General features: G+C 35.3%; 2 protein-coding genes across 4 annotated transcripts; one reads left to right on the forward strand and one right to left on the reverse strand.

The window, feature by feature from the left end:
- Positions 1–12,485: 12,485 nt before the first annotated feature.
- LOC140862807 (uncharacterized) lies at positions 12,486–13,154 on the reverse strand. Its single transcript, XM_073265847.1, has 2 exons — positions 13,089–13,154; positions 12,486–13,004 (listed from the first exon to the last, which is right to left on the reverse strand). Exons 1-2 carry the CDS (start codon positions 13,152–13,154, stop codon positions 12,486–12,488), a joined length of 585 nt encoding a protein of 194 aa, XP_073121948.1.
- Positions 13,155–16,153: 2,999 nt separating this feature from the next.
- LOC140864970 (sm-like protein LSM5) lies at positions 16,154–23,898 on the forward strand. Of its 3 annotated transcripts, none has more exons than XM_073269429.1 (9): positions 16,154–16,331; positions 17,388–17,432; positions 18,231–18,306; positions 19,305–19,499; positions 19,670–19,793; positions 21,407–21,479; positions 21,598–21,631; positions 22,201–22,251; positions 23,689–23,898. In XM_073269429.1, exons 4-7 carry the CDS (start codon positions 19,463–19,465, stop codon positions 21,628–21,630), a joined length of 267 nt encoding a protein of 88 aa, XP_073125530.1. In that variant the 5' UTR covers positions 16,154–16,331; positions 17,388–17,432; positions 18,231–18,306; positions 19,305–19,462; the 3' UTR covers position 21,631; positions 22,201–22,251; positions 23,689–23,898. The 3 variants fall into 3 exon arrangements, with proteins under 3 accessions (XP_073125530.1, XP_073125531.1, XP_073125529.1); XM_073269430.1 differs by having other exon boundaries at positions 19,419–19,499; XM_073269428.1 differs by lacking the exons at positions 16,154–16,331; positions 22,201–22,251 and having other exon boundaries at positions 17,394–17,432; positions 19,419–19,499.
- The last annotated feature ends 412 nt before the right edge of the window (positions 23,899–24,310 follow it).

Below are 24,310 nucleotides of genomic sequence, written 5' to 3' on the forward strand. Positions count from 1 at the left end.
TTTTCATCTAACAATCTAGTTAAACGAAGTTTTTAATTATTTTTTAATATAGTTAATTAGTAACAGCACACAGTTATTATTTTAATTTAATTCATATTCATTTGATTATTTTTTTACTAAAATTACTGAAAAGAATTAACATGATGAATAAATAAAAATATTTTGCAAATACTTTAATTATTAAAATATTTATAAGACTGTTTTCAAACAATTAAATAAATAAACGAAATATCTTAATATAGAAGATCACATAGATAAAATTGTATTACTATCGTGATTATATTTTAAAAATAATGAAGACAAATTTCATTATATCTATTTCTATTATCTAAATAATGAATAGTTGAAAATGGGCCTGTTTTTTGCCCGTTGTCGGTAAGAAAAAATACCCGTGACATTCATTTTGTTCTACAACACCTAACCGGACCAAACGCGTTGAAATAAGAGTGGTGGAGATAATCGGTGGCTATCGCTTCTCACGTCTCTTGTCGGGCCAATTAAAAATGTGAGAGTGAGAGAGAATGGGGTGATTCTATGCTATACCGGGTGAAACACTCCCTCTTTTGTATTTTTGTTAAGATGTTCGCGTGAATATCATGCAGAAAAAAATCACGTGGACCCTGCCTATAATTTTTCTTATCATTTAGCAGGATGTTCGCGCGAACTTTTTAATAAAAGATAGGGAGTGTTTGGGTGAGTTAAAAAAGTAAGATTAGTTTGGGGAGTATTTAAAAAAAAAAGGATGTTGACTCTTTTTTTTTAAAAAAAAAAAGGGAGTTGACTCATTTAAATTAAAATTAAACCTAATAAGTTAATTAGTTAAACTAATTAACAATGCCCTATCAGTTTATTTGATTCTTTCCCGCAATTTGCCCTATTTTCCCGCAAGAAAAACCTGTCATCTTCTTCATTTTTCTCTTCAGCTAGCTGCTCCGATATTAGATCCATTTATATCCTTAAGCTGTGAAGCAGACCTAATCTATTTCAAACATCTTCTATTTCTCATTCATCAATATTTGAAGAAAAACAAAAACTTATATCGGTACAAGCGCAAGTAAGTTTTCTCCATTGTTGTTGAATGTAAGCATTAATCCGATTTAAGTCATTTTTTTTCCTTTAACAAGTGTGGATAAAAAAAAATGATGTGTTTGGAATAAACTGGGTTTGATTTTATTGGTGATCTGTAGCCCAGGAAAATTTTTTGGTCGACCCAAAGAGTTCTTGGTCGACCATGGTCGACCCAAAGTTCATGGTCGACCATGGGTAGACCATGGTCAACCGAGAACTCTCTTGGTCGACCATGGGTAGACCATGGAGAGTTCTTGTTATTTTTGTTATTAAAATAGTCTTATTCTCATAATTTTTGTGAATTTTGTAGGTTATGCCTACAGTTATCGTTGTTCATTTCGATGGTAGATGGGAAGCGAGTGAAGATAACGTATATAAATGGAATCCAGGGCCCAATTCAAAGTTTGATGTTATTCCAGTAGTAGATGATTTTTTTTTTCTTGAAAATATGTATAATCGTATAATATACTCGTGAAATCAGTTGATTCTTATATTAAAATATGTATAATCATATAAAATAATCATGAAATCAGTCGATTAATATGTTACAATATGTATAATCATATAACATAATCATGAAATCAGTCGATTCATATGTTACAGTATGTATAATCATATAACATAATCGTTAAATCAGTCTATTAATATGATACAATATGTATAATCATATAATATAATCGTCAAATCAATGATTATATAATTTTCAAATCAGTCTATTTATATGTTACAATATGTATAATCATATATTATAATTGTTAAATGAGTCGATTAATATGTTACAATATGTATAATCATATATCATAATCGTAAAATCGATCGATTAATATGTTACAATATGTATAATCATATAACATAATTATAAAATCAGTCTATGTTACAATATGTATAATCATATAACCATGGGTCTTGGTCGAGCTTGGTCTACCCATGGTCTACCAAGAGAGTTCTGGACCATGGTCGACCATGGGCAGACCATGGATATTTTTTTGTCGACCGTAGACCATGTATTATATTTATATTCAAAAACATGTAACATTATATAACATAATCGTTAAATCAGTTGATTCTTATATTAAAGTATGTATAATCATATAAAATAATCGTGAAATTAGTCGATTAATATGTTACAATATGTATAATCATATAACATAATCATGAAATCAGTCGATTCATATGTTACAATATGTATATCATATAACATAATCGTGAAATTAGTCGATTAATATATTACAATATGTATAATCATATAACATAATCGTGAAATCAGTTGATTTTTATATTAAAATATGTATAATCATATAACATAATCGTGAAATCAGTTGATTAATATTTTACAATATGTATAATCATATAACATAATCGTGAAATTAGTCGATTAATATGTTACAATATGTATAATCATACAACATAATCGTGAAAATAACGGATACATATGTTATAAATTGTGGATACTAATGTTATAATTTGCATGATTATATATCAAACCTTAAATTCATCAATTTGAAAGAAATTAAATATCAAAACAATGTCCAGTAATTATCAAACATATTACAGGCAAAAAAATTCTAAACTCAGTTACTAGTCTATCATCTAACTTTAATACCAGGTGATCGATGTGCCTGAATAAGCTATATTAGGAAAAATGCTCCTGAATCTTCACTGTACAATTAAAAAGAGTCATGAAATTATTAGTCATCTATCAATGCTAAACATATTACACATTCGAAATAGGAGAACATACTGTTTAATCTGGGCTCTGAATTCATCGTATATTAGCGGATTCATATGTTAAAACATGTATGATTTTAGAACATAGTTGTAAAATTAACGGATATATATGTTAAAACATGTACGATTATAGGTCAACATTGGTCAAAATTGTGTAATTATGGGTTAAATTTATGTAATTATCAATCAAACTTGTGAAATTTGTGGATTCATATGTTAAAATATATACGATTATAGGACATACTTGTCAAATTATGGATTCATACTTTAAAAACATGTATGATTATAGAATATATTTGTGAAATTAACGGATTCATATTGTAAAATATATATGATTATATGTCAACATGCTTGTGATATTAGTGGATTCATATGTTAAAACAAGTACGATTAAAATGTGTAAGATTATAGAACAAACTTATGAAATTAGTGGATCCATATGTTGCAACATGTACGATTATATGTCAACATTGATCAAAATTATGTAATTACGGGTCAAAATTATGTAAATATTGGTCAAACTTGTGAAAATTAGCAGCGAAAAAATTATTTCATTGCCTAATTTTTCTTGACAAACAGATCTGTTAAAAATACAAATAAATGCGTTACAAACAACCTGTATTATGAAATTGATAATCAGCCTAGACCATTATGTTTCGCATCCTGAATTTAATGAAACCTGATTTTTTCGCTGCGAATGTCTTTTCCACGACGAGCAATGCTTCTTTCTGCAGCGCGCATAACACGCTGCGTGTGAGACCTCGATTCTAATCATATACTCAGAGTAAAGCAATAGATCAACACAATTAAACAATAAGGATTAAGACATCGAAATAAATTTTTTTTTTGAAATGAATAGTGCCCGCTCGATCTGTAAATTCTTACCGATCGAGCGGCCAAGGATTCCGAAGTCACTGCTTAGAAATCAGGACGCCCGCTCGATCGGTAAAATCTTACCGATCGAGCGGACACAAAAATGTCCAAATCTTTGGTTTGGTACAGGGGTGCTCGCTCGATCGGTGAACTTCTACCGATCGAGCGAGATGCTCTGTACCAGAAATAAAACTGGTTTTTCCTCAAAAATTCAACTCCAACTCTATCATATTCCCATTCAACAAGATATAAAAGTATTCGATTCTAGATGCATACAATCTTCAACAAAAATCATGCATAAGTTCCAACTAGTTCGACTTATACAAAACAACAGGAGTTCAAAAATACATAAATGACTCCTAACATCTAAGCCTCACTTCTATCATCTCATTCCCGATCTAGCCATGAGGTCTCTGACTTGATCCTGCCCCACCTGTTGCCAAGTACACATACAAACAAAGACAACAGCCGGATAATCCAATAAGAATAATATTCCCAGTAAAAGAGACTAGCATACAATATCACATAATATATCAAAACATGATATATAATCAAATTTCACATATACCTCAAGTAATTCATTCAATTGCGAAATTAAAATGATATGCATGACTTTTAAAACTTCTGGATTATCAGACTCAGATAATCAAAAGGAATTCTTCTTTTTTCTTCGGTTTGGGATCCCGAGGTTAAAATATCCAACAATCACACCGAACTCCCCTTTCGAGGTGGATGAGGTTTATTTTAATCCTCTAGACTTTAGGGCATTATAGTGAGTTAATCGACACTTGTAGTAAATCGCCTACCAAGGCCACTCAACTATAATCTTCAGATCGTCTAATTCAAAATGAATAATCAATCGACTCAAAATGAATGCATATAAAATCTCATGCATTCAATCATCAATTCAATCACAAGTTCAAATAACCATATAAACATGCAATATGTGATTTCTTCTAGGATACTCGAATCAATCCGAATTCAAGTTAAACGTCCTATTTCATTCCAAAGTCGTCTTATACCTTCTTGTCGTTCACAATCTTCAATCTGTAAAACAACAAATCTCAATTCAATATCTATTCAAGTTCTACAATCGAAGTAAGAAGTCGATACTATACCGGCTCAATCTTCCGAACGGATCGAAGTTGCAATCTCGCAACTCCAAAGACTTCGAATCAATCTAACAGAAGAAGTCACATGATCAATAGCGATAGCAAAACCTCATCAAACTCGGTATAATCAAATCAATAGAAACGACATCCCGAAACTCAAACTTACGGCATAACGGCTATAAACTGATCAAACCAAAATTGCAGACAGCATAATATCAATTCCAAATACACAAACCAATCATCTAACATCATTTCCAAGTCAAACCCAACACATCTCAAAAATCTAAGTTTCGAAAATCATAAGAAAAATCATATCAAATCCGATCGTCGATAAATCTCCGAACCGTCTTAGATATACTATCACAGCAACCTCAAGAACATCCTCTCCGAATATCAATCAATTGTGAAGACATCCAAAAATTCAAACCTCGTAGAAATAAGAGAAACTTACTTCCAAACGGAGCACTCGATGCTGTGATCGCATATATCTACTTCAGATCAATTCCAACGGACGGATCGAGTTAAAATCAAAATCACAAAAGCTTGGGAAAGCTTTGGGCGTTCTTCAATGGTGATAGGCAACTTGGAGGAGAAAGAAAAGCAATGAGAGACTTAGTCAACAAGTCTAAGGATATAATAAAACTCAATTTTGCGTTTTAGTCCCTGAAATTTCCAAAAATTACAAAAAGGTCCCTAATCAATAAAAAGTTGGTTTTTGAATTCTGAAATCACTGATTATCTCAAATAAAGTCAATTAAGATAATTGTGGCGTTACAATTCTCCCCCTCTAAAAATAGATTTCGTCCTCGAAACCAAAGATATCAACTCATAAGAAAGAATAAAGAATTCAAGAACAGAATTAAGGACTCACATCAGATAAACAAATCCGGAAATCTCTGCCTTATATCAGATTCTGTCTCCCAAGTCGCTTCTTCGACTCCGTGACGACTCCACTGAATTGTCACCAAAGGGATCGATTTGGTTCTGAGATGTTTCTCCTTTTTGTCAAGGATCTGAATCGGTCTCTCGAAATAACTCAGAGTTTCATCAAGTTCGGCTTCGTCAGGTTGAAGAACATGAGAAGGATCGGGGTGATATTTCCTCAACATCGAAACGTGAAATACGTCGTGAATTCCAGATAAAGAAGAAGGAAGTGCTTTGTAGGCTAGATCATCTATCTTCTGCAAAATCTCATACGGACCGATGAATCTCGGTGACAACTTCCCTCTCTTCCCAAATCTAACAGTACCTCTAAACGGAGAAATCTTCAAGAATACTCGGTCTCCCTGATCGAAAGATAGAGGTCTGCGATGGATATTCGCATACTTCACTTGTCGGTCCTGAGCAGTCTTCATTCTCAATCGAATAATATTCACCTGCTCAGCCATATCAAGAATCATATCTGGTCCCAAGCCTGGGGACTCAGACATCTCATCCCAGTACAGAGGAAATCTGTACTTCTTTCCGTACAACGCTTCGAATGGTGCCATTCCTATACTCGTCTGGAAGCTGTTGTTGTACAAAAACTCAACGAGAGGCAATGAATCTTGCCAAGCAGCGCCAAAGTCAAGCACCACTGCTCATAACATATCCTCCAGAGTCTGAATCGTCCGTTCTGATTGACCGTCGGTCTGAGGATGGTAAGCTGTACTCAAGTGCAAACGAGTACCAAGAGCCTCCTGTAGACTGTGCCAGAAATGAGAAGTAAACCGAGGATCTTGGTCTGAAACAATCGATCTCGGCACACCGTGCAATCTGACAATCTTTCTAACATACAACTCGACCATCTGATCGTGACGATATGTCATCCGATACGGAATAAAACAAGCAGACTTCGTCAAACGATCAATCACTACCCAAATGGCATCGCATCCTCGAACAGATCGGGGTAGTTTCGTGACAAAATCCATCGAGATATGATCCCACTTCCATTTCGGAACAGATAAACTGTGCAGAAGACCACCCGGTCTCTTTCTCTCGGCTTTCACCTGTTGACAGTTCAAACAACGGGATACAAACCTCGCAACGTCACTCTTCATCTTCTTCCACCAAAACTGACTCTTCAGGTCGTTATACATCTTTCGGCCTCCTGGATGAACACTGAACCGACTGCAATGTGCCTCTCGCAGAATATTCTGTCTCATCTCAACAATATCAGGCACGACAATACGATTATTCACAAATAAAACATCATCTCTGACCTGAAACTCAGACTGGTGTCCAGATCTCACTTTCTCTATCGAATTCTGAATACTCTCATCGGATTTTTGTGCTTCTCTGGTCGACACAAACAACTCTGGCTCGGCCTGGATAGAACAAACTCTGATAGGAATCCTATCTGATTCAAACTCCAATCCAAAATTGCAACAGTCTTCAATCAAACGAGACACACCGATGGTCGAAAGAGATAAAGAACAAAGCTTGCGACTCAAAGCATCGGCAGCTGCATTCGACTTTCCCGGGTAATACTTAATCTCGCAGTCGAAGTCCTTCAATAAATCTAACCATCTCCTTTGTCTCATATTTAACTCAGACTGTGAAAATAAGTACTTAAGACTCTTATGATCCGAAAAGGTCTTAAAAGACTCACCGTCCAAATAGTGACGCCAGATCTTCAAGGCAAAAACAATAGCAGCGAGTTAAAGATCGTGAACTGGATAGCGAGTCTCGTGCGGTTTCAACTGCCTCGACGCATACGCTATCACATGCTTCCTCTGCATAAGAATACATCCAAGACCAAAATGAGAAGCATCGCAATACACCGTAAAACCTCCAGAACCTGATGGAATAGAAAGTATCGGAGCACTAGTCAATCTCTTCTTCAACTCAATGAAATTGTTCTCACACTCTTCAGTCCAGACAAAAGGCGCTTTCTTTTGAGTCAGCTGGGTAATCGGCTTTGCAATAGAAGAGAAACCCTGGATAAATCGGCGATAGTAACCAGCTAAACCCATAAAACTTCGAATCTCAGACACAGAAGTCGGCCTACGCCAGTTCATAACTGCCTCGATCTTGCTGGGATCGACAGAAATCCCATCTCCCGAGATAATGTGACCAAGAAAAATGACTCGGTCCAACAAAACTCGCACTTTGACAGTTTGGCAAGCAACTGTTTGGTTCTCAAAATCTGCAAAACAATCCTCAGATGCTCTGCATGATCAGCACGGCTCTTCGAATAGATCAGGATATCATCAATGAAAATAATAACAAACTCATCTAGAAAACGCTGAAAGATTCGGTTCATCAACCCCATAAATATCCCTAGGGAGTTAGTCAAACCGAACGACATGACAAGAAATTCAAAGTGGTCATACCTCGTTCGAAACACGGTATTAGGAACATTCTCTTCACGAACTCTCAGTTGATGATACCCAGACCTCAAATCTATCTTCGAATAGATACAGGAACCCTCCAATTGGTAAAAAAGATCATCCATACGAGGTAAATGATACCTGTTCTTAACCGTCGCCTGGTTCAATTGGCGGTAGTCAATGCAGAGATGCATAGATCCATCTTTCTTTCTAACAAACAGCACAGGAGCACCCCAAGGCGATACACTAGGTCGAATGTATCCCTTGGCAATCAATTCTTCCAACTGCTCCTTCAATTCCTTCAATTCAATCGGAGCCATTCTATACGGAGCTTTAGAAATCGGCTGAGTACCTAACGTCAATTTGATGCCAAATTCAATCTCACGAATAGGCGGTAATCCCGGGATTTCATCCGAGAACACATCAGAAAACTCTCTAACCACTGGTATATCAATCAACTCAGGGATAGACTTCAAAACATCGACCGCATAAATAAAAAATCCCTCGGCTCCTTTCTGCAACAATCTAGTCATAGACAATACAGAAATCAAAGGAATTCTAGAACGAGAACCCTTACCAAAAAATCTCCACTCGTCTGACATCTCTGGTCTGAAACGGACTATCTTATGAAAACAATCTACTGTAGCCCTGTACTTAGTCAAAACATCTATGCCAACTGTGCAGTCAAAGTCAGACAAACCAAGTACAATACAGTCGAACTCGATCAAATTTCCTTCAAAACTCAATCCACAATTCCTAACAAAATTCCTCGAAACAATTCTTCCACCCAAAGGTGAAGTAACAGAAACTACAGCAGGTAATGGCTCAAAAGGCAAGATATGCACCAACACAAATTTCTCAGATATGAAAGAGTGAGAAGCACCTGTATCTATCAAAATATTAGCAGGATAATCAAAGATCATACAATTACCTGCAATCACATCATCAGGTGCAGCCTGAGCCTGATCCTCATTCAGAGCATACACTCTCGCCTACTGTCTAGGAGGTTGGTTCAAATTCTGGTTGCCTCCTTGACGATTCTGTTTTTGAGGTTGAAAAGAGTGAACTGCATTCAATTGCCTCTGAGGCTGAGATGACTGTCGAGAAGCATTTCCACTCTGTGCTTGCTCAGAGCCCCGTTGAGGACAAAGTCTAGCATAATGCCCCGTCTGCTGACAAATATAACAATTCCCAAATATTCCCCTACACTGGTCACTGGAGTGATGACCTCCACACTTGCTACAAGAAGTACCAGAGGAACCTGAACCTTGACTGTAACTGAAACATCTAGGACTCTTTAAACTTAAATGCGGAATTTTTTTTTAAATAATATCAATACATATATGCCCATACATATATGTAATTCAAAATAAAAGATAAATATTATCATGCATGAAATAAAAATTAAGTTTTGCATGCTCCAAAATACCAAGTGCGGAAATACTAAAGTAAAAGTATAATTTGCTTAAAAATCAACAACATAATAAAATGTATCTGAAATAATTCTAAATCATGCAACGGTCATGGGGCCACTGTTCCGTGAGCTCATACGTCCTCACCACCGATAGGAGCTACCTAAAAGTTATCTGTCTCACCTGCATCATATAAGCGTAGTGAGCCTAGGGGCTCAACATGTCTAAACTTGGATATCAAAGTTTAAAATAATGCATCACATAATAATAATAATACATATACATGATACATGAGCATGCATGGAAACATTTTTCATAACATAAATGCTGAATCATAAATCTTAAGCATAAACATCATCTTTCTTCATCATACATAACATAATTGAGCATGGTATTTTTGAAACAGTCTATGGTCCTATCCATAAGTGTGACGCTTATCTGTGTCGACTGATCAGTCTCATAAACCAACGTATGTGGCGGTGATAAATCACCTCCTATGGTAGTAAACTACCTCATAAATCATATATCATATGGTGGATAACCACCCTTATGTCACACTACTTCAATTTCCATCAAGAAAATATTTTTGCTCAACTCATACATAATCATAATCATATCATATAAAATTTCATGAATGCATGCACTGAAAATTTGTCCGTAATATATATTTAATTGATTTTTTTCATAATAAATATACTTATACTTAAAATATAAACTTCATGCATAAAAATAATTAAATATATATTCCGAACTTAGTCATTTTTCATGGGTTGGTCCAGACTGCTGGTCACTCACTCTAAGCCCATTAAACTTAAATAAGAGCCCAATTATCATATTTTAGCCCAAATAACTTAACTAAACTTAACGGGCCTAAATAAAAACATTTAAGCCCATTAACTTAAATAAACCCAATAAGACACTAGACTGGCCCAAAAATCCTCTGACTGACCCAAAAATTCCCATGGGCTCTCAAGCCCATAAAAATCATTGGGATAACTTAAATAAATTATTTAAAGCCCAAAATAAAATTATTTGGAAGCCCAAATAATTTTATTTCTAATTAATTGGCCCAAAAACCAATTAAAACCTTAAACACTTAAAAATTAAAAATACTCGAGCCCGGCCCACCTAACCCGGATCCGGACCGACCTGAACTGACCCACAAATTACCAGACCCGATCCAGGCCCCAAGACCCGACCTGGACCTGCCCAAAAGCCTAAACCCGTTTCCCTCTTGTTCCTTACTCTCGGATGCGACCAGCTTCTGTTCAGAGGCATCGGCCGCCATACTCTGGCCACCAAATGGCCAAAAAACCACCACCTACACCTAGAATACTTCAATACGTTTCCATAAAGCTAAAAACCAGCCCAAACGGAGTCCTAACGAAGGAGAACAAACCAAAACAAAATCTGCCTAATTTCTGCTCGCGCACTGCGCGCGACGCCGGACGTCCGGCCATTCGGCCGCCCAACTCCGACCATCACTGGCTAGAGAACTACCTGAGATAACTTCCTCTATGTCTTGGAGTTCTAACCCAATTGGAATCACCCTCAAAACCGTCCTATACAGTGCACACAAACCATTCTCCCAAAATCGCTCAAACTGCGACCTTCTATGCAACCAGAAGATATTGTTTCGGTTCAGACCAACCTTGGCTCAAACCACTCAAACCACTCAACCCTAAGGAACCCTAGGACACCCCTTGACCGAGCCCCAGCCTCTGGACCATACCATGCTTGGCAAAAACGTGAGTCATGACCAATCAAGCAAGAACATGCATCAATACAAGGCATACATGCATAAACTCGAAATTTCCAAGAAAAATCTGAAATAAAACACATCATGCAAGAGTAATAGCTTATATGGTGGCCAAATAAAAGTTTTAGACATGCCTTTAAATCTTTGAATGAAGATTGATGCGTTTACTGGTCTCCGGGACGACGAACGGACCAAAATCACCAAATGAAGTTGCTTGATTGGCTATGGAGGCTGTGTTTCTGGAAAATAGGCGTGAGAAAGGTTGGAGAAAGGGGTTGGCGGCGGCTGATCAGATTAGTCTTAGGGTAGGGAGTGATTTTGGGGTTTAATTTTGGGTAGATTTAGGCCCCGTTTGGATTTGGTAGACATTTTTTTAAAAAAGCACTTTTTTAAGCTATAATTTTTGGCTTTTGAAAAAGCTCTAATTTTGACTTAAAAAAGTGCTTATTTAAGCACTTTTTTGTCAACCAAATACTTTATTAAATGAAAAACACTTAAAAAAGTGTTTTTTTGGCCTAGCTTTTGAAACCAAACGGACCCTTAGGATAATAACTAATATAAATTAATTAGGTAGATAATATAACATAAATATAAGATTTTAAACTTTTAAAAATACCTACTAATCTGATATATAATAATAAATCCCGAAATATAATATTAAAGGATCTTTAAAGATCAATAAAAGTCATTAAAATGACTTATTTTGGCCAAAAATCAATTCTTAAATAAATATATAAGTAAATACTAAAATTTTCTTGACAAAATACCTTAAAATATTATTTTAAGGCTCATAAAACTCATAAAATATTTTTGGCTAAGAATTTTGGTATCTCGTCCGTCCGCGGTCCCGTTTACGCGATCAAAATAATAAATTCCTTAAAATCTAGAATTTCCATAATTATGGGTTAAATGCTAAAATAAATTAAATCATGTATAAATCACATAATATCACATAAATACATTTAACCCTTAATTAAAAATTAATTTCTCCTAATTATGCATGCGGATTTACGTTTTAAAATTTTCGGGCGTTACAGTAACTGTTCTGTTTCGAGCCACCAGAACTTGAAGAACTGCTTCCCGAGTTCTTAAACTGTTTTCCTTTGGGACGAAAGTAATTCTTCTTATTACCTCCACTGCTACCACCTTCAGTCCTCGGTGGTTGATTCTGGTATTGGGACGGTTGGGCCTGAAACTGCCTCTGTTGTTGCTGAGGGGCAAACTAATTCCCTCTCTGCCTTATCAGTCCAGCTTCCGCACCCTTGGCATGATCCATTGCATCAGAAAAGTTATTCGGCCTTCCGGTATTCACCAGAACAAAGATATCAGGGTTCAGACCATTAATAAAGTGGTCAGCTTTCGCTTCCTCATTGTCAGAAATGTATGGAGCAAACCTCAATAGACTGTCAAATTTGGTAACATAATCACTCAAATTTTCTTGCTTCAAATTTGCGAACTCGGCATTCTTATCCTTACGGTACGAAACTGGGAAGAATCGTTTATAAAACTCAGTCTTGAACAGAATCCAGTTGATAAGCGTACCTCTGTTCTCCATGGCTTTCTTAGTCGAGGTCCACCATTTCTTAGCCACTCCGTGCAGCTGATGAATAACCAATATAATTCGCCGGTCATCGGAATAGTCGAGAGAATCAAAAAGCTGATCTATATCATCCAACCAGCCCTCGCAATCCACGGGATTTTCCGTACCTTTCAAGATCGGTGGTCGGAAAGACTGAAACCTCTTTAGTAAGGTTTCCATAGGGGTAGCCGTGGCATCCATCTGATTCTCAACCGTATCGCCCTAGTCATTCTGAGGAGTCACTACCGGTGGAGTTTCAGTCGTAGCAAAATTTGGCGGAGTATTCAAGTTCAATCTTCTTCGAGTACCCATCTAAAAACAAGGGATTAGGACACAGATATCTCAATCTCAAAATTCCAGTATCCCACAACCTCTGATCGTCTAACACAATTCAAAAGATGGAACTCAGATCCAATGAATGATTATAGTTCATATCTCAATCAATTCATGCTTTATACATTAAATCACATAATCATGTAATTCAAATAATTCTCAATCAATACAGCATGCTCGCATCGTATTTAATAAATCAATTAAATAACTCAAACACATGCGAGAAGCCAATACAAGCAGACTCGATCTACCCCGCTCTCTTCTAAATTCAGTCCAAGATCTTATCTCTCTGATACCACTAAATGTGAGGCCTCGATTCTAATCATATACTTAGAGTAAAGCAATAGATCAACACAATTAAAAAATAAGGATTAAGACATCGAAATATTTTTTTTTTTTTGAAATGAATAGTGCCCGCTCGATCTGTAAATTCTTACCGATCGAGCAGCCAAGGATTCCGAAGTCACTGCCCAGAAATCAGGACGCCCGCTCGATCGGTAAAATCTTACCGATCGAGCGGACACAAAAATGTCCAACTCTCTGGTTTGGTACAGGGGTGCTCGCTCAATCGGTGAACTTCTACCGATCGAGCGAGGTGCTCTGTACCAGAAATAAAACTGGGTTTTCCTCAAAAATTCAACTCCAACTCTATCATATTCCCATTCAACAAGATATAAAAGTATTCGATTCTAGATTCATACAATCTTCAACAAAAATCATGCATAAGTTCCAACTAGTTCGACTTATACAAAACAACAGGAGTTCAAAAATACATAAATGACTCATAACATCTAAGCCTCACTTCTATCATCTCATTCCCGATCTAGCCATGAGGTCTCTGACTTGATCCTGCCTCACCTGTTGCCAAGTACACATACAAACAAAGAAAACAGCCAGATAATCCGGTGAGAATAGTATTCCCAGTAAAAAAGACTAGCATACAATATCACATAATATATCAAAACATGATATATAATCAAATTTCACATATACCTCAAGTAATTCATTCAATTGCGGAATTAAAATGATATGCATGACTTTTAAAACTTCTGGATTATTAGACTCAGATAATCGAAAGGAATTCTTCTTTCTTTCTTCGGTTTGGGATCCCAAGGTTAAAATATCCAACAATCACACCGAACTCCCCTTTCGAGGTGGATGAGGTATATTTTAATCCTCTAGACTCTAGGGCATTATAGTAAGTTAATCGACACTTTTAGTAAATCACCTACCAAGGCCACTCAACTATAATCTCCAGATCGTCTAATTCAAAATGAATAATCAATCGGCTTAAAATGAATGCATATAAAATCTCATGCATTCAATCATCAATTCAATCATAAGTTCAAATAAGCATATAAACATGCAATATGTGATTTCTTCTAGGACACTCGAATCAATCCGGATTCAAGTTAAACGTCCTATTACATTCCAAAGTTGTCTTATACCTTCTTGCCGTTCACAATCTTCAATCTGTAAAACAACAAATCTCAATTCAATATCTATTCAAGTTCTACGATCGAAGTAAGAAGTCGATACTATACCAACTCAATCTTCCAAACGGATCGAAGCTGCAATCTCGCAACTCCAAAGACTTCGAATCAATCTAACAGAAGAAGTCACATGATCAATATCGATAGCAAAACCTCATCAAACTCGGTATAATCAAATCAATAGAAACGACATCTCGAAACTCAAACTGACGGCATAACGGCTATAAACTGATCAAACCAAAATTGCAGACATCAGAATATCAATTCCAAATACCAAACCAATCATCTAACATCATTTCCAAGTCAAACCCAACACATCTCAAAAATCTAAGTTTCAAAAATCATAAGAAAAATCATATCAAATCCGATCGTCGATAAATCTCCGAACCGTCTTAGATATACTATCACAGCAACCTCAAGAACATCCTCTCCGAATATCAATCAATTGTGAAGACATCCAAAAATTCAAACCTCGTAGAAATAAGAGAAAATTACTTTCAAACGGAGCACTCGATGCTGTGATCGCAGATATCTACTTCAGATCAAATTCCAACGGACGGATCGAGTTAAAATCAAAATCACAAAAGCTTGGGAAAGATTTGGGCGTTCTTCAATGGTGATAGGCGACTTGGAGGAGAAAGAGAAGCAATGAGAGACCTAGTCAACAAGTCTAAGGATATAATAAAACTCAATTTTGCGTTTTAGTTCCTGAAATTTCCGAAAATTGCAAAAAAGTCCCTGATCAATAAAAAGTCGGTTTTTGAATTCCGAAATCACTGATTATCTCAAATAAAGTCAATTAAGATAATTGGGGCATTACACTGCGGAAGCTTCTTTCCGCAGAGCGCATAACACACTGCGGAAGCTTCTTTCCGCAACACAAGCTTGGGTCGACCCAAGCATGAGTAAGCTTGGGTCGACCCAAGCACGACCCAAGGTCTTGGGTCGACCCAAGCTTGGGTCTTTCCAGATAGTTTTTTTTTTTGTATTTTAAATAAATAATTTGAAAATATATATCAGATTGTTGTTCATCTCTCTGGAAAGGATTTGAGAAGAAGAATATAGATTTTTTTGAAAAAAAAGAATAATGAGACGAGATCTGGAAAAGAGAAGAGAATGAGGGAAGGAGAGGAGGTTTTGAAGGGAAAGAGAGGAGAGCGACGAGAAGAGAGATAAATATTTATGGTTAAATAATGTTTTAAAATATATAATAATATATATACAATTAAACAAAAGGACAATAACTTAAAAACTAAGTTGAATTTCTTTTCTTAAATAAAATATAAATGACTTTCTTTTTCCCAATTTTCCCGAAGTGTTTCATCCAGTGTAGTGAATATCTTAATAAAAGATAGGGAGTTTTTCATCCAATGTAGCATAGAATCAACTCAGAAAATGTATTTAGAAAAAAACAACTCTCAGAAAAAAAGGACATATATGTAAATTACCTCATGGATCCTTTTTTTAAATAAGTTAGGTTATGCTTCCTTTTTTCCTAAATTCCCCGTCTCTTGTATTTCTCTGTGTTTATCTTTCATTATTTCTTCTCTCCTCCGACCGTTCTGTGTTCTCCGCCTTTGGCTGCCCACCGTTTTCTCTGCATTTTTTAGTTCCAACAGTTTTGCGTCGTTTGGCTTCTATTTGGGACTCGGAAACTCAACAGGTTGCTTCTTCAATATTTTTTTACCTTTGTTTTGCTTCTATCTGTTGCAATTGTTTTGTTTACACTGAAAAACTTCGTGCGGGTTTGTTCTCCTCTTGTTTGGTTTAGATCTGTGTTTGGTTCTCTGTAAAACGTGATTTATGTTTTTAGATTTATGTTCTTAGATTTTGTTTTACACTGAAAAAGGAAATGAATAGCCAGAGATTCTCTGTACAATAGTGATTAGTGCTTTATTATTTATTATTATTTCAAAGTGTTTGTGCTTTATTTTCTTTTGCTCATTCACGGGTATTTGTTATTTTCATTTTTGATTTTCCCAAGTATGAGAACCTACGACACTCAACCGGATATGGATACTACATTTAGTATGAACAAAATGTTTTTATGCAGTCAATAGATGTGATCAATTACTAGCTACTTCTCCTGGTCGACGAAGAGAAGCGTGAGCTTGTTCTTGGAACTATAGATTTCACGAGACAGTATACATGGGACAAGCACTTAGAGACATGGGTTAAGGCATCCGGAACAAAAAAAGAAAACAAGTTTCAGCAATAAATAAAATGAATAGAATTAATTAAAAAAAATGCATGATTCAAAATATATATTAAAGATAGCTAATATTATATGTAGGTGTAACTTCATAATTAAGGCATTTTAACTATAGGTACACAATGATATACGAGGCTTTCTTTGTCAAAGTTGATGATTTACTTTAAATTTTTTTGTTTTACAAAGCTGTTAAGTTGGGAAGTGATTGTAATGAAACCACTCGATGACATGGAGCTTTTTTCCTTGAAAAGACCAACCAATTGATAGAGAAAATCCTTAAATGGTTTTAAGCAAACCATAGGAAAAAAACAGAGAAGAACAAGCCTGAAAATCCATGATTCGAATTGTTGACATTCCTATGCTTTATTTGGTTGCTTTTAACATTATCTTGTGCTGGCATATAAACTGTATGTTGATTATGTTTATGCAATACTTTATGTTCTAATTCTTTAATCATCGAGTTACTTTTAAAATATGTTATTGACAGAGGCCATTTTAATATTTTAGGTTGACTGCTGCTCTATCCAGATATCAGCTGGAGGATTTCATACTGTGAGCTCTAGATTCTTTTTGAATTTTTTGTGTTCTTATATTATATATATACTTCTGCTTCCATTTTTGAACAAATTTTGAAACGTAAAAGGATGCTATTTTTCTTCTTCTTTTCCTTCGTGAGGGGTCCTCTTCCTGCTCCTACTACTGCCCACATCACATGCAAAGATGCAATTTTAAACTGCACATCATTTTCAATTTTTTATATCCCCACTTTTTTCTTTCTCCATCTTTAGATCCCCACATGAACTAAATATTATTTTCTTACTGGTTTTGTTTAAATATGTGTTCTTTGAACTGGTAAAAAATGAGTAATGCGTGATTTAGAAGTCCATTTGGATTAAGAATGTTTCTATGAAAATCAATTTTTACTTTTAGAAAAGTTAGGTCGAACTTTTACTCATAGAAAGATTGCTTAAAAAAGCTAGAAAAAAACTACTAGAAGAAAGACCAATCTATAATTTACTTGATTATTTGTTCTCCATTCTTTAAACTATCCAGTGTCCATTTTAATATGGTTATAAAGTAAGTTGTCATACAAACAAAAATTCCTGGAGGTCATACGAAAGGTCCAGTGTAGAAGATAAGATGAACGAGTTATGTATTTATGTTCAATCTCTGGTTTGAATCAATCTTGATGAACCTTGAAGCAGTGCGGAGACTAGAGACTGTTTAGTTTTCATTCATTCCGCTTCTCTTATTTCCGAACAGCTCGTGTGACAATTGACAGATCAATCTGCAATGGTGAAATAATATAATTCCTGTTGTTGATGCTTGGTTTTTTTATTTTGACTGTAGCTCAAGTTCCTGATAAATAAGCTGACAGGAGAAAAATTGTGCTACTCTGCAAAACAACAAACTTCAGCAAGAACTGGTAAGCCCCTGCCATCCCTGGTATTATGCGCATCACTTGATCACCTCTGCTTAGAGTAGCCATTTACATGAAATTCCTCATGGTTTCATCTTAAACAAAACAATGAAAACAAAATCATGTTTCTATTTTTTCCACTCGTGTGGATTGAATTTTGTACAACTGAAAACTACCATTAAAAACACAATCTAATTTAATGGGCTTTAAAAAAATAATTTAACGGGCTTTCAACGGTCATGCATATGTTTATTTATTCCGGTATGACATCTTTTTTCAAGATAATCTACGTTTCATATCTCTTAATGCCTAGAAAACCACCAATTTCTTTGGATCACCTCTAACTCTGAGCACTTGCTGCCAAAACCTGAACATCAACCACCAATAATCATTTATTGAGCTTCTTGTCAAATGCCTATCCATCAATACTCTCCAACCATTTTTATCACCTCATTAAGTAGAGCAAAACATAAAAAATATCCTCCAACTTAAGCTTAGTGAATGCTGCATAAGATCCAACCCACTGCAAAATTCAAGCTTTGCCTTTTTATTCTATAATAATAATAATAATAATAATAATAATGTCATTTGAGTTGAAGTAGGTTAAGAATATGAAATTTTCTAAACCCTTGTGGAGTTACGCACGAAAATGATTGAACACTCAGCACGTTACTTTCAATCTTCATTTCTTTTCTTCTGTACTTTTTGTTAATTTTTTGTTTTTTCCTACGGTTTTTTGGCATTCTCATAATGTGTATAAGTTATTCTAAAATTCAAGATTCAACACCATGTTTTCAGTCTTCTTTTCTGTTTATTGCAAAAGATTCCTTTGCTCTTCTTCTTTGCCTGAAATTGAAGTGTGGTTAAGTAAATCTTTTTCTGATTGTAAGCAATTTGGATTGTTAATCTTGGATTTGGATTAAACTAAGGTGTGATTTTACGATGAAAAAAAAGTCTTTAGATTTGTGCAATGTTGGGTTCTCTCTCATTTGATTCTTTATAAGGGGAACTGCAATTTGGCGCTATTGTTTACCTTGGTGATCTGTTTTTACTGTGGAAATCCCACGATGCTGTTGACTTACTAGCAATTTACCTTGGTTCTCCGACTATCATCCCAGCGAAAACCCTAGACCAAAACCGTCTTCATTTCCAGTGGTTTTCGATGTCGTCGAACAATCCTTCGCAGCTTCTTCCATCTGGTAACGGACGCTTACTACTTTCTGCTTTCGATTCCTCTAGTATTTAACCGTGTGGGTGTTAATTTTTCCACTTATGCTGAAAATTTGTTGAAGGAGATGTCTGGGTTCGATCGCTTTACCTGAGAATTTTTATGTTTTTTTTGTTATTTTCTTATATATTTGTCCTGCAGAGCTGATTGACCGTTGCATTGGGTCGAAAATTTGGGTTATAATGAAGGGCGACAAGGAGTTGGTGGGTACTCTCCGAGGATTTGATGTCTATGTTAACATGGTGTTGGAAGATGTAACAGAGTAGTAAGTTTCTGACTGAAAATTGATTTCCCTCGTGTCTTTTTTTTTTCTTTTTATGTGCTCGTGTTTGATTTGTTTATGAATGAAGGTATTTATAGAATTAAGATTATTTTCTGGAACATTCCATGACTTGAATAGATGCAACACTTCAGATTTCATACAATTATTTAGAGTTGAAATTTTTTTCACTTCATCCAAACCTTGCTTATGATTGTTATTCTTGCACTTATGTTCGACGAAAGTCATACTTTGTTTTCCACCCTTTTGGAGTGTTGTTTCTTTTTACTAGAGTGGTGTCTTTGGTCTTGGGATATCGAATAAATGCATCAATGTTTGTTTGCTCAGTATGGATAATCAGTTTATGAAGATAGTTTTTGACTCGCATAGTTTATCGTATTGTTATTGGAAGCACAAGCCAAAGTAAGGTTCATAGTTGTCGTAAAATCCAAGAATAAGGTGGAACACATGACATTTATATGGTTGAAATCTGGGTTATTTGGTAGTTGGTACAATCTGAATATCGGAAAGAATATCATCATGAATTATCTTATATTTACTCTGTAAATTATTGTACGACAGTAAAAATGAGATATTTCCAGTCTACATCCAAAAATGAGTAGTTATCTTTCGTTTTTCATTTAGATTTGCCCTCACAACATAAATCTAAGGTGCAGTTGAAAGATTACATAAACTCGCCAAAGCTATGGCTTCACGCCGAGGCAATGACCTGATCCATGCTTAGGCCTTGTGTGCTTTTTATCACTATGGTTCAAAGTGCTAGTGGATGTGAATTGAAGTGATGGCATTTTTGGTCTGTTTCCACAGTGTGGTGACTCGCCTCGAGTTTTCGTTTAGTGACATGTGCATTTTTATCTCTTTTTGTTAAATGAACTTTGGAGAAATATGATGAGTGCAGTAAATTTAGTGAATCGTGGTTGATTAGGGCCTGATGATTATTGCACTTAAGGACTGTTTTATTTGATTTTGTTTATGCTTCATTGGTATATAAATCTTTATCTTTTAATCTTTTGTGGTGGACATTTTTCCTGAAGGTCCTGATACAAGTTTTTCCTTGAAATGTTTTACGTATGCTATTCTTACCGAAAATTGGTGCACAAATATGTTCTTATTATCTCGAATTTTATGGTTATGCCGTACAATTGCTCAAGATTTCTTAAAAAGTGGGCCATATATATTATATGTTAATGGGTGGATGGTATGAAGCATGAACCAAACACATGATATTTTTATCTTTTTTTATTTTACCTTCAAATGTTGTATACATGCTATGCTAAGTGATTTATCTCATTCTAGTAGTTTCTCAGGTTCAGTATGATGTGTAGCAAGCCATTATTTTTGCTTTTATTGCATCATGTGTAGCAAACCATTATTTTTGCTTTTATTGCAACCTTCAGTACCATTTCCGATTCTACAACATCAAACATGTCCAAGACTCCAAATTGGAAACTCGCACCCTACTACCGATAAAAAAAACTCACCCTAATGAGTAAACTGATATTTACTCAGCTTTTCAGAGCTTCGATTTTTGTACAATTTGCTATTTTTAATTTTACATGTATGTCGATCATATTTTAAGCTTTTTGTGTTTCCTTCAGTGAGATCACTTCTGAAGGGCGTCGAATCACGAAACTTGATCAAATATTGCTAAACGGAAACAACATTGCTATAGTAAGTATATCAAAGCTACTGCAATTGTCTCCGTGACTCAAATTTAGCTCAGTTCATTTTGTATTGCCTATTAAAGAATCTTTGGAGTCAAAGCTAACAATCATTTTACCTAACGCAGCTGGTTCCTGGTGGCTCCCCGGACCCAGAATGAGGTACGCACCTCCAATCTTTAACTTTCCAACATTCCGATTAGTGAAATCAGTGTTTTGGGGGAGTAATTTAATTTCTGGCTTGAGAAATACCGAGATGTATCAGTAATGAGTGTATGATGCTGAGTTTTATTTGAAGAAGAGGCGCATAAATGCCATCTATTTTCGAGGTCTATGTATTCTACCTTCTGTTTCACCGCTGAAGTGGTGCTGCATTCATCATTCAGAGACAGCACGTAAAAGTGCGATATTTGAAATTTATATTATGACTATAGACGGTGTAAACCGTCCTGAAAGGCCTCTAGCCTTTTCTGGCGGACTGGCACGGGAAGTTTGCCATCGGTTGAACTTGGCCTGGTTCTCTCGAACTGGTTCTAGCCTATACCATTTCTTACAATCGGGCGTAAGTCGGTGTAACGCCCCGAAAATTAAGTGACCGACCTGATCACATACATGATATTAAAATGTTTAATTTTCTTGTTTGTTAGAATTTTAAAGTTTAAATTTTGCGTGTTAGATTTAAATTATTTTATTTCTAATGCTTGACGTTTTTTTGAGTTTTTAAATTTTAGAGGACGATGTTTGGAGGCATTCATGTGAAGAGATACCGGACACGATAAAAGGTATAAGAGATTATTTTATTGATTTTTGGGCTTTTGGGCTAGTCAGTAAAATAAATTTATTTAAATTCTTTAGGGAATAGACTAGACGTTAAAATTATTAGAATTTAATTTGTAGGGAAAACTTTATATTATATATGGACTGGGTTGGTAGAATGAATCGAAAAATAAACTCTAGCTATTGGGCCGGGCTAGGGATTTTAATTAAACCCAAAACAAAAGAAAGGAGTTAGCGTGTAAAAGAAATTAGGAGAAAGGGAGAGGTAGAAACTTAAAAGAAAAGGGAGAGGCAGAAGCGTGAGTAGAGAGGGGCGGCTGTGGCTAGGGTTCTCCATCTTTGATTCTTTTTGGTGTTCCGATCGTGTTTCGGTCTATCTCCAACCTCCGAATCGCTTTCAAACCCTCCGTTCCTCGGTGAAAGACAAGTAAAAATCCGTTTCTTGACGTATCTATAAAGCCATATATTTTTCATAGGTGTTTTGATGTATTTTTGATGATCTAGTCATGATTTGATGATATATATGCGGATACAAAAGATTTAATGCATGTGTGTGTTTGAAGGTGAAACAGTGCGTGTATCCGTATTTTTTACCGTTCATATACGGTTACTACAGTACCCGTATAAATTATGTATGTAAGTATTCGAAGGGGGGGGTGTGTGTGTTTAAGTGTGTGCAGTGCGTGTGTGTATGTGATTGTGTGTGTGTGTGCATGTGAGTGTATATGCGTGAGTGGTGTGTGTCCAGAGTGTGTTGGTAATTTTAATTGTGTGCATGTGATTTGTTTATTTTATGTGGGGTAGTGTAGTTGTGTGTATGTGGGTTTGTGATTTTTTAATGAGTGTGTTGGGATGTGTGTGCGTGAGTTTGGGTGGGTTTGTGCGCTGTTTTTATGTGAGTCGGTGTGTGTTTGGATATTTTTTGTGTGTGTTGTGTTGAGTCTCGAGGATAAGAAAAAAGGTGAAAAATGTTTTATGGCTTGTGGTGAAGTAACGATTGAGGTTGACGGCGTGTTGGATAAGGCCCCATCCTTGTATAAGTTTGATCGAGTGACCATTATGAAAGAAAAGAAAAATTACGGCTCCACGGGTCGAAAGAAAAGAAAAGATTGAGGTGTTAATGTTTTGATGTTTATGTTAGGTGTAAAGAAAAAGTATGAGGTGTAAATGTTTGAAGTGTCAAGAGTAAAGATATAAATTTTAAAAGAAAGTGTTTGAGACGTTTGAGGTGTGAAAGTTTAATGTATTGTGTAAAAAGTCTCAAGTAAATATTTTTAAAAAAGATGAGGATTGTAGGCTTGTGTGCGCATTTTGTATGTGAAATTAATGAGGTGTTAAAAGTTTTAAAAGTTGAAAAAAAGGTTTAAAGTTTGTATTTATGTATTTGTTATATCCGGTATTACTCGTTGAATAATTAGTCTCACTAGACTTTACTGTTGCAGGTGAGAAAAATTAAAGCGGTGCAGTCTGACGGCGCCTATCAAAGACTATGATGTTTTCGCGATTTTAGAAAAAAATGAAATATGAATTTTTATTATGTTGGAAGTTAAATATTTTTGGAGCTTTTAATGTGTCAGAATTTTTCTTGAATGTTTATGTTGAAGTTTTTACGAGCTTTTGATTATTTATGCAAGTGTTGAATATTAAGATTATTTTTATGCTTGAATATTTTCCAGTGCATTGTTAAACTTTTATTCTGGATTTTTGCACTACAGTAATTTATTCTAATATTTTTAGTTTAAAGATTTATTTATTTATTTTATGTTCCATCCCTTCCACATTTATTTATTTTTATAAAAGATAGTCAGCATTTTTATTATTTTAGATTATATGATTTTAAATGATAAAGAAAATAGAGGACGTCACAGTCGGCGTTTAAAAAAATGAAAATTTTATGTAGCTTTCATATAAAGACAATAAATTCGTTTCGTTTATACATGTGGAGAAATTAAAATTTTTGCCAAATGTTGGTGTTTCACAATGGGAATAATAGAATAGAACACAAATATTCTTAATTACGTCTCTCTATGATGGAGGTTGATAAGAGTTTTTTTGAATACTTGG

This window comes from Henckelia pumila, chromosome 4, assembly GCF_033568475.1.
Source record: "Henckelia pumila isolate YLH828 chromosome 4, ASM3356847v2, whole genome shotgun sequence".
NCBI classification, from domain to species: Eukaryota; Viridiplantae; Streptophyta; class Magnoliopsida; order Lamiales; family Gesneriaceae; genus Henckelia; species Henckelia pumila.

Bases quoted from the DNA above. Each gene is read 5' to 3' on its own strand.
- LOC140862807 (XM_073265847.1), bottom strand. From the start codon at position 13,154: ATGGGTACTCGAAGAAGATTGAACTTGAATACTCCGCCAAATTTTGCT. The intron at 13,005-13,088 runs GTAGTGACTCCT...ACCTTACTAAAG, and splicing joins CTACGACTGAAACTCCACCG to AGGTTTCAGTCTTTCCGACC.
- LOC140864970 (XM_073269429.1), top strand. From the start codon at position 19,463: ATGTCGTCGAACAATCCTTCGCAGCTTCTTCCATCTG. The intron at 19,500-19,669 runs GTAACGGACGCT...TTTGTCCTGCAG, and splicing joins TTCGCAGCTTCTTCCATCTG to AGCTGATTGACCGTTGCATT. The intron at 21,480-21,597 runs GTAAGTATATCA...TACCTAACGCAG, and splicing joins ACGGAAACAACATTGCTATA to CTGGTTCCTGGTGGCTCCCC.